At 41.9% G+C, this 12293-nt stretch overlaps 1 protein-coding gene across 4 annotated transcripts in view; it reads right to left on the bottom strand.

Moving 5' to 3' along the window:
* LOC122542726 (leucine-rich repeat and fibronectin type III domain-containing protein 1-like protein) overlaps positions 1 to 12293 on the bottom strand; it is a 293692-nt gene that overhangs the window by 30441 nt on the left and 250958 nt on the right. For all 4 annotated transcript variants that reach the window (XR_015754685.1, XR_015754684.1, XR_015754686.1 and 1 more), the window contains one exon: positions 9148 to 9728. Coding sequence is in view for 1 of the 4 variants with exons in the window: in XM_087983890.1 (XP_087840016.1) it covers positions 9148 to 9728 (581 nt within the window). In the remaining 3 variants the exon portion in view is untranslated. The remainder of the gene's footprint in view (positions 1 to 9147; positions 9729 to 12293) is intronic.

The raw sequence follows: 12293 nt of genomic DNA, 5'->3' as shown, positions 1-12293 counted from the left end.
ATGTTTTACATTTCTATATTGCCTTAGGACATGGAAAGATGTTGTTATGTACTTCCAACATTCTATGTTTCCAGTTATTTAGCTTTTCATAGGATGTAAGTGCCCCTGACAAGTTTTTTTTTTCCCATCCCTAATTGCCTTGGTACTGATGGTCTCTCAAGAACCATTCCGGGGGCAGCTAAGAGTCAACCATATTGCTATCAGTCTGGAGTCACATGTAGGGCTAGGATGGGTATTGGTGGCACATTTCTTTCCCTAAGGGACATTAGTGAACCAGGTTAGGTTTGTACAACAGTCAATGATAGATGCTATCACTGGAGCTAGCTTTCACATTCAGATTTATGGATTTAATCTCCATCAGGTGACCTGGTGGGATTTGAACCCAGTCTCTGGATTATAGCCGAGTGACCATAACGTTCAGCCGTGATGTCATCATCCCAGACCAACTGGAGTTCAAGCAATTTCACTGGAAACCATCAGTTCCCAACTATATTCCAAGCTCAGCCTCAGATTAATAACTATATTTACTGGCTAAATATCAAGGCAAAACAAATAGAAAAGGAGGAAATGGTAGATTAGGATTGGGGATAGCTGACTACACCAACAGGGCATGGGTTGTGATCTGAGCAGGGTTGCAGATTAACTCTGATTAACTCTAAATAACCAACTCTGCTGAAGAGTCGTCTAGACACGAAACATCAGCTTGCTCTCTCTCCACGAATGCTGCCTGACCTGCTGTGATCTCCAGCATTTGTTGTTATCAATTAACTCAATGCCCACATTGGTTTTTTGCTTTGCTGATAACACAGATTCACTAAAAGAACTCCATCAATATTCAAGAACGAGTCCCTTTACAGCACGGGACTATTATTACCCAAATATTGAACCAACAGGGAAAGGATTCAGAGACCACAGCCCCATTAAAGACTGAGCGGTTAATGTCAAACACTGACTGGGTCTGGGTCACAGAGGGACACTTTTCGGTCTCAAGGCAGGCTGGATGGCAAAGTAATGAAAGAAGCATGTGGCGTGTGGAGGGTGTGAGTTGGGTTAGGGATTAGCAGGATGCGGGATGTTCAGCCAAGTTCAAAGTGAATGATAGAGCAGGGACGAGAAGCTGAAATGACCTCTCCTGATCCTATTAGGCTACAGCGGATGAACAAGAGAGATCCTGATTGGAAAACTGGAATAGCATTTCAACAATCTACCCCCTCTGATCTGTCAGGGGGGTTTCATTTCCATTCATCTCCATCAGCTTATTAACATTAATAAAATAGACAAGGATTAGTGTGATCCAGACAGAGAGAGAAGTGTTTGGAGTTGAATTTTGACAGGGTAATTTCTAATCTTATGTACGTCACAGCTACCTGACCTCTTTGTTAGTCATTATCCTCTCAGTCCTACCATTCTTACCTCCCACGGTTTGGGGTTTGGGTAGGACACAGGAGTGAAATTTTCCAGACCCAACGCCCCTCACGTTTAACAGTTCTCACTTTCTGTCGGACATGAATGTGGAATCAGGAGAAGATAAGGACTGCAGATACTGGAGATCAGAGTTAGAAAGTGTGGCGCTGGAAAAGCACAGCAGGTCAGGCAGCATCTGAGGAGCAGGAGAATCAACGTTTCGGGAATTCCTGATGAAGGGCTTATACCTGAGACATCGACTGTCCTGCTCCTCAGATGCTGCCTGACAGGCTGTGCTTTTCCAGCGCCACACTGTTTGACTCTGAATGTGGAGTCACTAAAGCTTCAGGGCATCATCGTTCTTGCTCACAATTCTATTGTGGTTTAAATGATCCAAAAGACAACTTAAGGAACATTTTAAGCAAAGATTATATTTAGCAACATCAGGAGTCCTTTCCGAAAGACAAAAATAGGTCAGCTCCTCAGGGTGTGTCAAAAGCTAACGTGATTCTTTATTCCATCTCTGAATATCCAATTTGCTCTTGGTCCTGATTTTTTCTCAATCCTGTGGCACAAGTTTGATGCCTGAGAATGTGAGACAGACATGACTCAGAGGGCTGGAGAGATGTCATTGCTGCCGAGGTTAAATCAGACCACTCCAGCATCCAGGTATTGAGAATATCCAGCAAGAGGCAGTGGACAATGATCAGTTACAGTGATTCAGCCTCTGCCTAGGTTAAAGACAAAGTCTGAATCCTCTCAGAATTGTACTGTGGCAAAATGAGTGTATCATCCAGGTACTCATCCACACTAAACCTCTTTGTGTTTACTGTTCCATACAAAGAAACATTCTTATATAAAAATAAACAAAGAACTGCAGATGGTGGAAATCTGAAATGAACACAAAATTGCTGGAGGAACTCAGCAGGATATGAAGAGAGCTGTACAGAGTTAACAGCTCAAGTCTGTTGACCCTTGTTCAGGACCAAGGAATCATTCTTGTTTTCTTGCTGTGCTCTTTCAAAATTATATTTCGCCACTTAGTTCTTTCTGAAAACTGCTTTATCACTGACATGCCTCAAACCATTCCAAGTTGTGCATTTTTTTCTGACTAAAGTTACAATTAACACCTCCCTCTCAAAAAAAAATTCAAGTGGCACCAAATATACAAACATGCAAATTAGGAGGTGGCCATTCAGCCCCTACCTCACCATTCAACAAAATCTGATTGCGGTTTCAACTCTACTTCCCCTTTGACCCTCCCCTCCCCTGTCAGTCAACCTTAAAACACATCCAGTTACCCATCCGCACTGCTCTCTGGGGAAGAGAGTTCCAAAGACTCTCATCTCTCTGGGAGAAAAGAGTTCTCATCATCTCCATCTTAAATGGAAGTCACCTTCTTTTTAAACGATGCCTCTAGCTGCCGTCTCCCTTCGAGGGGAATATCCTTTCAGCATCCATCCTGTCAACTCTCCTTGGGATCTTAAACATTTCAACAATGTCAACTCCTTATTCTTCTAATCCCCAACTGCATTGTCGGTCTACCTACAGACAGCACTTGGACTATAGTGGTTCCAAAAGTCAGCTCAGTTGTTGGAAAAGCCCATCTGGTTTACTAATGCCCTTTAGGGAAGGAAACTGCTATCCTTACATGTGACTCCAGACCCCCAGCAATGTGGGTTACTCCTAAACTGCTCTCTGAGCAATTAGGGATGGACACTAAATGCTGGCCTGACCGGACAAGCTGTCATCTCTTGAGTGAAAATCAGTCCAACGGGACAGGCCTAATCTGTCCAACATTTCCTTAAGATAACCGTTTGGCTCCATTTCCAGGTATTGGTCCAGTGAACATTCCAGCATGTTCAAATATTCCATTAAATAAGGAGACCAAAGATGTCCACAGTACTACAGATATGGTCTCACCAATGCTCTGTATAACAGCAGCAAAACATTCCTAATCTTATTTTCCATTTCCCTTGTAATAAATGACAACGTTCCACTTGCCTTCCTGTTCACTTGTTGGATTTGCCTGCTAACCTGATGTGCACCAGGCTATCCAGATCCCTCTGCACCTTAGGTCCCTCTTCATTTACATAAAGCATTGTTTCTTTCATTTTTCCTGCCAAAGTAGGCAAGTTCACATCATTCCACATTATAGTCCATCTTTCAAATTTCTACACACTGTTTTTAGCCTCTCTCTTTATTATCCTCTCAGTTGATTTACACAGACACACTTTTACATACTCACTCAAGCAAACCCTCTATCATACACATGCTCTCTTAGACTTAGACACACACACGCACACCCCACACTCACAACCATGCACACACTCTCTCATAGGCTTATATTCCATCACACTCACGCACACACTCTACCAAGCATGCATGCATGCACTCACACACTCTCCCACACACACATACATTCTCTCTCTCTCATGCACATGCAAGCACACACACATATAAGTCTACGGGGTGAATTTGCATTTGCAGAATTGTAAGTGTAGATACTTTCTATTTTGTTCAAAAAGCGCACCATCTGCAGGTAGTCAGCCCATGTAACATTTTATAAATTCCTACTTTGAAAATAGAGCCAGTCTGACTCAAGATTGGGATACAGACAGACTCTAACCTAACACTTGTAATGCATTGCCTCAGATGAGAAATCGCCTTTTTTTATAAAACCTTAAGTTATCTCGAGAATGTGACTTGAAAGAAGTTTTGGGATTTACATATTAATGAACTGAAACCTGCAACCCATTCTGAAAGTTAAAAGACTTAACGGCAATCTAGGTTTGTTCAATATATCGTAGCAGTTGCAAGACACTGTGATCTTTTGCTATAAATTCTGTGTCTTATGATCCTGCTCTACAACCATCTGATGAAGGAGCAGCGCTCCGAAAGCTAGTGCTTTTAAATAAACCTGTTGGAGTATAACCTGGTGTTGTATGATTTTGTCTCTCACAGTCCAACACTGGCACCTCCACATCATATCTTTGTATCACCAGACAATGTAACAACTACACCTTTGTTGCTATGGAAGTAGAGTCTTGGTTGAACCTCCACTTCTGTGGTGAGTCCATGATCATTTTATCAGTTATCATGATTGTCTAAGTTAATAAGTTACCTAGGTTAACTTTCCAGCTAACTCACAAACTGCTGTTCATTTCAACTTCCAAAACTTTTTTCTTGACAAAGTGTTGTTCACAATATTAAAGCCTGTAGAGTATAAGGAACTGTGGTTATTTGGATATAAAGTTGACTAATGGGCGGCACGGTGGCTCAGTGGTTAGCACTGCTGCCTCACAGCGCCAGGGACCCAGGTTCAATTCCCGCCTCAGGCAACTGTCTGTGTGGAGTTTGCACATTCTCCCCGTGTCTGTGTGGGTTTCCTCCGGGTGCTCTGGTTTCCTCCCACAGTCCAAAGATGTGCAAGTCAGGTGAATGGGCCATGCTAAATTGCCCGTAGTGTTAGGTGCATTGGTCAGGGTTAAATGTAGGGGAATGGGTCTGGGTGGGTTGCTCTTTGGAGGGTCAGTGTGGACTAGTTGGGCTGAAGGGCCTGTTTCCACACTGTAGGAAATCTAATCAAAGAACAGAAAGTGGAGAGTAATTCATGAATATTTGTTTTTCAGACTGGAGCAAAAATGTGTGGTGTCAGCAAAATGTCAGTCAAAAGTTTATCCATGTCTACCTTAAAAACGTTTAAAGACCCATCTCCACCAGCCTCCGAGGGTGAGAGTTCCAAAGGCTCTCAACCTTCTGGGGAACAAAGAGTTCTCCTCATCTCCATCTTAAATGGAAGACACCATCTTTTTAAACCGTGACCCCTAGGGGTCAATGCTAAGGTTTCGGTTCCTTTTTGCTATTTACTCATGATTGGACACGGCTTAAGTTCAAAGTTTGCAGATGAAGTGAAACTTGAAAATGCAGGAAACTGAGAGGAAGATAATAATAGAATTTGGCAGGGCTTGGAGAAATGTATGAAATTACACATGACAAGTGAAAATTAATACAGAGATTTGTGAAGTTACGTGCATTTAGGAAGAAAGAGCAGGAGACACAAAAGAAACAAAATGATCTGGTTGGAAAATGGGCAGGATTGGGGAAAGCCAGGATCTTGTCTGAGAATGTTTTTGAAGCTAACAGTACAAGATGATAAAACCCATCAAAAGTAAAACATTTGGCATCCTTATTTTTCCCAGTACAGTTAGTTCAAAAGGAAGGGTGTTATGATAAACTGCTTGTGTTTAAATCACTGCTTGTGTTTAAAATAGAGGATTGTATTCAGCTACTGGGGAGGCAATGGCATAGTAATATTGTCACTGGACTGTTCATCCAAAGACCCAGATAATGTTCCCGGGACCTGGGTCCGAATCACGTCACAGCAGATGGTGGAATTTAAATTCAATAAAACCTGGAATTAAGAATCTAATGATAACCACAAATCCATTGTCAATTGTTGGAAAAATCCATCTGACCTGCTAATACCCTTTAGGGATGGAAACTTCCATCTTTACCTGGTTTGGTCGACATGTGACTTCAGACCCACAACATCATGGCTGAGTTGTGGCTACCCTCTGGGCAATTAGGGATGGGTAATAAATGCTGGCCTAGCCAGCAATGCCTTCATGCTGTGATCAAATGAAAAAAACAAAATTCTGAGCAGCAAGCTTTCAGAAGGAAGAGAAGACCTTAATGAGGGCATTTCCAGGAATAGTTTTGGGAATGAGGGACTTTACTCATGTGGGGAGACTGGTGAAACTAGGATTGTTCTCCTTAGAGCAGAGAAGGTTAAAGGGGTGGGTTGGTATGGTTTCCAAAATCATGAGTCATTTTGATACAGTGAAAAAGGAGAAATTGTTTCCATTGCAGAAGGATCAGTAAGAAGAAGGAACAAATTGAAGTTAATTGGCAAAAGAATGTGAAAGATCAAAGGAACATTGTGAGCTATTGCAATCTTGAAAGTGCAGTGGATTCAACTCCCAAACAAAATGGAATTGGTTTAATATTTAAAAGGAAAAATCAGCAGGGCTATGGTGAAAGCATGGAAATAGAACTTGAAATAACTCTTCAGAGGCTGCATCCCATCACCAATCACCTTTTATTTACAAATGTATAGCCTTTGACAATAACATTGCCTCTGACTGAGTCAGGTATTCAGGGTCTCAATATCCCTAATATTCATCCATTTATGTCAGCCAGATTAACAGCCCCAACCAGGGGACTCATGTCATATGAGGTCCAGTAGGCTGACCTCATTACAATCAGTAGCCAGAACTCACTGGATAGACCAGTTGGACCAAAGGGTCTGTTTCCATGCTGTCTGACTCTATGAAAGAGTACAGATCCTTCAAAAGATCAGCATCGGGATCAGTGGACCAACGAGCCTCCTCCTACATGACCAGGGCCTCACACTGCGTGAGCTGAGAGTTGGAGAAGCTGTCCAGACTATTGCGTACGGACTCAGAGTCTGTTGGTTGTGAGAATTTTGAGCACTTCAGTTGCTATTTATGATGCAAATCAACTTCACCCGCAATGAATGCTGCGTGCTCTGACAAATACAATCATGATTCATTCACAAGCCTCACGAACTGAAGAGCTTGTTAAGGCCTGTGATTTATGTGGGTAACTAAAATGGAGTTTTTTGCACGTTTAAATCTCCTATATGAATTCCAAACGTTAAAGTAATTCCAGGAAAGAAATGGACATGCGAGCAAATCACGAACATTGAAAACACTAAAACCAGGTCAAAGCTTAATGCTCACCCCTCCGATTAGAGAAAGTGGCTTTCGGTATTAGATTTCAACCAATCATGGCTATCACTCCATTACTTAATGAACAGCAGAAGGATGGGGTGAGGGAGAAATGAGTGTGAGATTATAAGCAATAAAAAGTAAAACTAAAAATATTGGAAAAGAGATTCAAGAGAACAAGCTGTTAAAACGTTGTTTGCTCCATTTCTAAAGCCCATATCGTATTACTTGGTCCCCATATTAAAATAATAAAGCTTGCACCCAACCCCCATCCCCCATCCCTTCATAGTCTGGTAGCATTATGACAGTAATAGCCGGTAATTTATCAAATTATGAGATGGTTAAGCTGACCTGATACTCTCATGCGTTTTTAAAGATTACCAGCTGATAGTCTGAGTGACTTCAATTATTTTAATCTTTGCTTTCATCTGTCTTCAGTTAGCAAATCCAAACTCTCCTCAGATTCAGGCATCTGGTTCTTATCCGAAATGTTTCTTTTGAATTTAAGTTGAATAAGCGTGGCTGCCCTTTTGTGCAAACTTTGCAATGCTGGTTTGAAAAAAACAAACATTGCAGTCTGCGAGTGGGTGACAAAGGGCAGATCCCCTTTAGCACCAGGAGCCTACATGCAGAGCACCTATAGTGCAAACAGTCACCTGACAAAATCATCAACTTCAAGAGTCAAACCGCCCCATTATCTGCCACTGGCAGCTGGCATGAAAACAAATGATGTGGAGATGCCGGTGTTGGACTGGGGTGGTCAGGGTCAGAGGTCAGACAGCACCAGGTTATGGTCCAATGAGTTTATTTGAAATCACGTGGGCAACGTTGTGAAAGCTTGTGATTTCAAATTAACCTGTTGGACTATAACATGATGTTGTCTGACTTCTGACCATGAAATAACATGTTCAATGAAACTCTAAGAAGTGCTGAAAAAAGTGAACAGAGTAACTATTTATAGAGTCATGGAGCTGTACAGCACAGAAACAGACCATTGGGTCCAAATTGTCCATGCCGACCAGAAATCCTAAAGTAATCCAGTCCCATTTGCCAGCACATGACCTATATCCACCTAAACTCTTCCTATTCATGTCTCCATCCAGGTGCTTTTAAACGTTGTAATTATGAACAGTCTTTGTCAGAAGATGAAGAAACTGTAGAGGGGGCACATTGAAACTGTAATCCAGTTAGGAACGGATGTGAGCAGAAAGGTGTAAGTGGGGGTTGGTGGAAAGGAGGGGGGAGCTCATGGAGAAACACCAACACATATCACATCCAGTCAGACACACATATGTACACCCTCTTATACTCACACATCACAGGGAGGCTGGATAGCATGCAATGTACTGAAATGAAAAACAGGAGGAGGTTATACAGATGAAATAAAATGAAAATAAGATGATATAAGCAGAATGAAAGAAATTAAAAACATTTCTGAGCAGCAGAGACTGCGCTGAGATGGAACTGAGCATTCCAGCATGTTTTGGCTATGATTCAGATATGCAGCATCCGCAGTATTTGATTTTATTTGATGCACCACATATTAATGATTTTGCTGAAAATAAATCCCTCTTCCTCAGTAGTTCTATGTATTTTTATATTTCTGCAGAGGTCTTGCATCTAGAATTTCAGGCAATCTCCAAATGTCATACTTCAAGGTATCAAAAATATATATATCTGTAAAAATGGAAAAATGTCAGACTGTAATTTTGTGGTTCTTCTGATCCCTAAGATCAGCCTTTTTAGGCAGGTACTTATGAAGATGCTAGGGCAGTAGAAGGGCCATCATTAGTGTGAAACATTGACTCTATTTGTCCCTCTGCAGATATTGTCTGTCTGTTGAGTATTTCCAACATTTTTGGTTTATATTTAACACCCCAGACTATCTGTGAACAGTACTAGAATTATGACAATTTGTAGAATTTGACTCTTTCCTTTACATAATGTCTTCAAAGAACTTGGGAATTTCAGGGTTCTGCTGATGTGCTACCTTGGTCCTCGCCTTGAATCTCCTTAGAAGAGAATGGCACATCTGTCCGAGTTCTCCTTCGCTTATGAGGAGTTATATCCTCTGTGGGAAAAGATGGGCTTTGAGTGACAGAGGCTTTATCGTAATCTGTAGTCAAAGCCACGGCCAAGGTTCCTTTGGGAGCATCTGGCAACATCTCCTGGACATGTTCCTCTCGACTTTCCAACAGTTTTGAGGTTGATGGTGGCATGGCCCCATTCTGACTTCCATTAGTCTGTGAGTAAACGTTACTGACCTTAGTCTTGTGTTCCCCAGTGTTATTGTAGACTTTGTATCTGATCATAAGGATGATGATGAAAACCAACACAGAGGCCACAATGATGCCACCAATGATGATGATCATGGTCCCACCAAGGAACTGGGTGTGCATGGATCGACACTGTGTGTATTCCTTCTCTGTGGTGAACTGTACACAGCCTACAGCCCGTGTCGCAGTCAAAGTGGTAATTCCATCATCATAGACAGCCAGAACACATAGGTCATAGTCTCGTCCAGCAACTAAGTCTTTCACAAGGAACGTCTTGCTAGAAGATGGAATCATTCTGTAAAACAATTTAAGATTATATCAATAAACATGATCCTGCAACACTCCAGTGAAACTCAAATCCAGCAATTTATATCTAAATTGTTCCACTTGCATAGCAAAATGACTTGAGGTGCATTGCAGGAGGGCTAGATAATGAGCTGTGATACTCAGCCACATTAGGAAATGTTAGCACAACCTACCAAAGATATGTTCAAAGAACTAGATTTTAATCAAGGAAGTTAATGAGATCCTATCCTTTATTACATGAAGAATTAACATAAATGTAAGGATGTTATGCTTCAGATATAGACAGATTTCATGTGACCGCATCTTGAATACCAAGCACAGTTTTGGTCTCCTTATTTAAGAAAGGATACTAATTCATTGGAGGTGGTCTAGAGGGGGTTAACTGAATTGGTCCCTGGACCGAGGGGGTTGTTTGATGAAGAAAAATTGGACAGACTGGGCTGGTTCTCACTGGGGGTTACAGAGTGAGGGGGTAATCTGATTGAAGTGTATCAGATCCTGAATGAGCTGGACACGGTGGATGGGGAAAGGATGGTCACTCTGGTGGGTCAGTCTAGAACGAGGGGGCACTGATTAAAATTAGGGAGTCACCCTTTCAGGACAGAGATGAGGGTTTTTCTTTCAGAGTGTTGTGAGTCTTTGAAACTCTCTGCCTCAGGAGGCGGTGGAAGGAGGCCATTGAGTATTATTGAGGTAGAGACAGATCGATTCTCAACAGAAAGGGAGGTCTAAAGTTTTTGGGAGAAGATGGAATTGCCGACTATGGAAAATACACACATCGGTGAGCTTATTGAATGGTGGAGCAGGGCTTAATGAGCTGAATGATCTAATCTGCGACTAGTTTCTAGCACGTTTAGAAATGAAGAGGGTATAATGTTTGGATAATTGCATTGCATGGTTATTTAATGCCGTTGTTAAAGTTGAAAAATGCAAGTGGTAAACATTAAGTGTGTTTAAGCCCACGTAAACAGGATGCAGCTATGACACTGGAGTGGGGAAGGGAGCTGTGAGACTGAGGAAGTAAATAAACTTAAAAGCCCTGAGCACGCAGCGTCCTCGCTGCAGTGTTACAATGGGAGTGGCTGGTACAGCCCAAAGGGCAGCATTGAAGGGCAGAAACATCCTGTAAGTGGATTGGAGATGTACCAGGAGGCTGGCATATTGGATGCCAATGTTTGTGGATGTGGGATGTGTGTGTGGTCAGTGGCCATGGTGTGTACTCAGTATCCAACATGGAGGCCCTTTGGAGCAAGTTGTGAGTTATCAGGTACTCACTCTGACACCCACATCTTGAAACCTTGATGTCTAGTGTTTAACAAGCCATAAACCCCTTTACTTAGGAATTTTCCGCTGACTAGCGAGAACGTCACCCTCGCTGCTTAGCACAGACAATGACTTGCTCCCCACATTAAGATGGACCTGACTGGATTCCTCATGTGATTCTGCCACAGATCATTTCACTCAGACCCCTATAAATCCTGCTGTATGCAACTTGCTTTGTTTCATCTGCTGGCTGGTTCTATTAACAGGGAAGTGAAGACACTAGTTAGATTACAGCTGAACATTCTGAACAGTTTTAGGACCCATTGGAGGCAGTTCAGAGACAGTTCATTATGATGCTATTGGCTGTGGAGGGACTGTATTATAGGGAGAGATCGAGTAGGTTGTGTCGGTACTCACTGAAGTTTAGAAGAGTGAGAGGTGACCCTTATTGAAACATGTAAGATATTTAGGGACTTGACAGAGTAGATATGGGAAGGTTGTTTACCCTTCTGGACCAGGGGACATCATCTGAGAATGAGGAATTGCACATTTAAGACAGAGATGAAGAGGCTTTTCTGCCTTCAGAAGGTAATGAATCTCTGGGATTCTTTACTGCAGAGAGCTGTCAAGGTTGGGTCATTAAGCAAACTCAAGATGGAGAGAGACAGATTTCTAACCAAGAAGGGAACCAAGAGTTTTGCGGAAAAGACAGGAAAATGGAGTTGAGGATGATCAGATCAGCTCTGATTTCATGAATGGTGGAGCAGAATTGATGGACTGAATGGCCTACTTCTTCTCTTGTTGTTCCAATAAAATCCAAAGAAATTGCTAAACATGCTGCATACTACAGCTGAATGCAGAGATTGACCAAATGGCTAAGTAACTGATCAATGCTCTAAAACCTTTTCTGTGTTGTTTGTTGAGGTGAATTTCAATCCCACAAATTTGTAAACAAAATCCCACATACAGAGTAACATTGTGACACAATTTAAATAAATCCACCCACTGGTTTCTGTCCTATCTACACTCAAAAACCAACTAATGCCTACATGCCAACGCCAAAACGCAGACAATCCCAAGAAGCTCATTAATTGAGCATTGAGGTTGCTCACCAATCTGAAATGTACAGCAACTCCTCTGAGGTGGTTTAATGGATTATTTCATATTATTTCAATAAAATGTTCAATCAATCCGTAGGAATAGAAACAAATAAAACATGAGAACAAAGATTTGGGAGAACATTTGGCCCATCCTATCTGTATTAGCCAGGAAAGACTCACTTCACTTGATT

The sequence above is a fragment of the Chiloscyllium plagiosum genome, unplaced genomic scaffold, assembly GCF_037043375.1.
Source record: "Chiloscyllium plagiosum isolate Xiang-an unplaced genomic scaffold, Cpla_swu_hap1 HiC_scaffold_47, whole genome shotgun sequence".
NCBI lineage: Eukaryota > Metazoa > Chordata > Chondrichthyes > Orectolobiformes > Hemiscylliidae > Chiloscyllium > Chiloscyllium plagiosum.
Note: the sequence above shows the minus strand (reverse complement) of the source record. Positions and strands in the feature narration are given on the sequence as shown.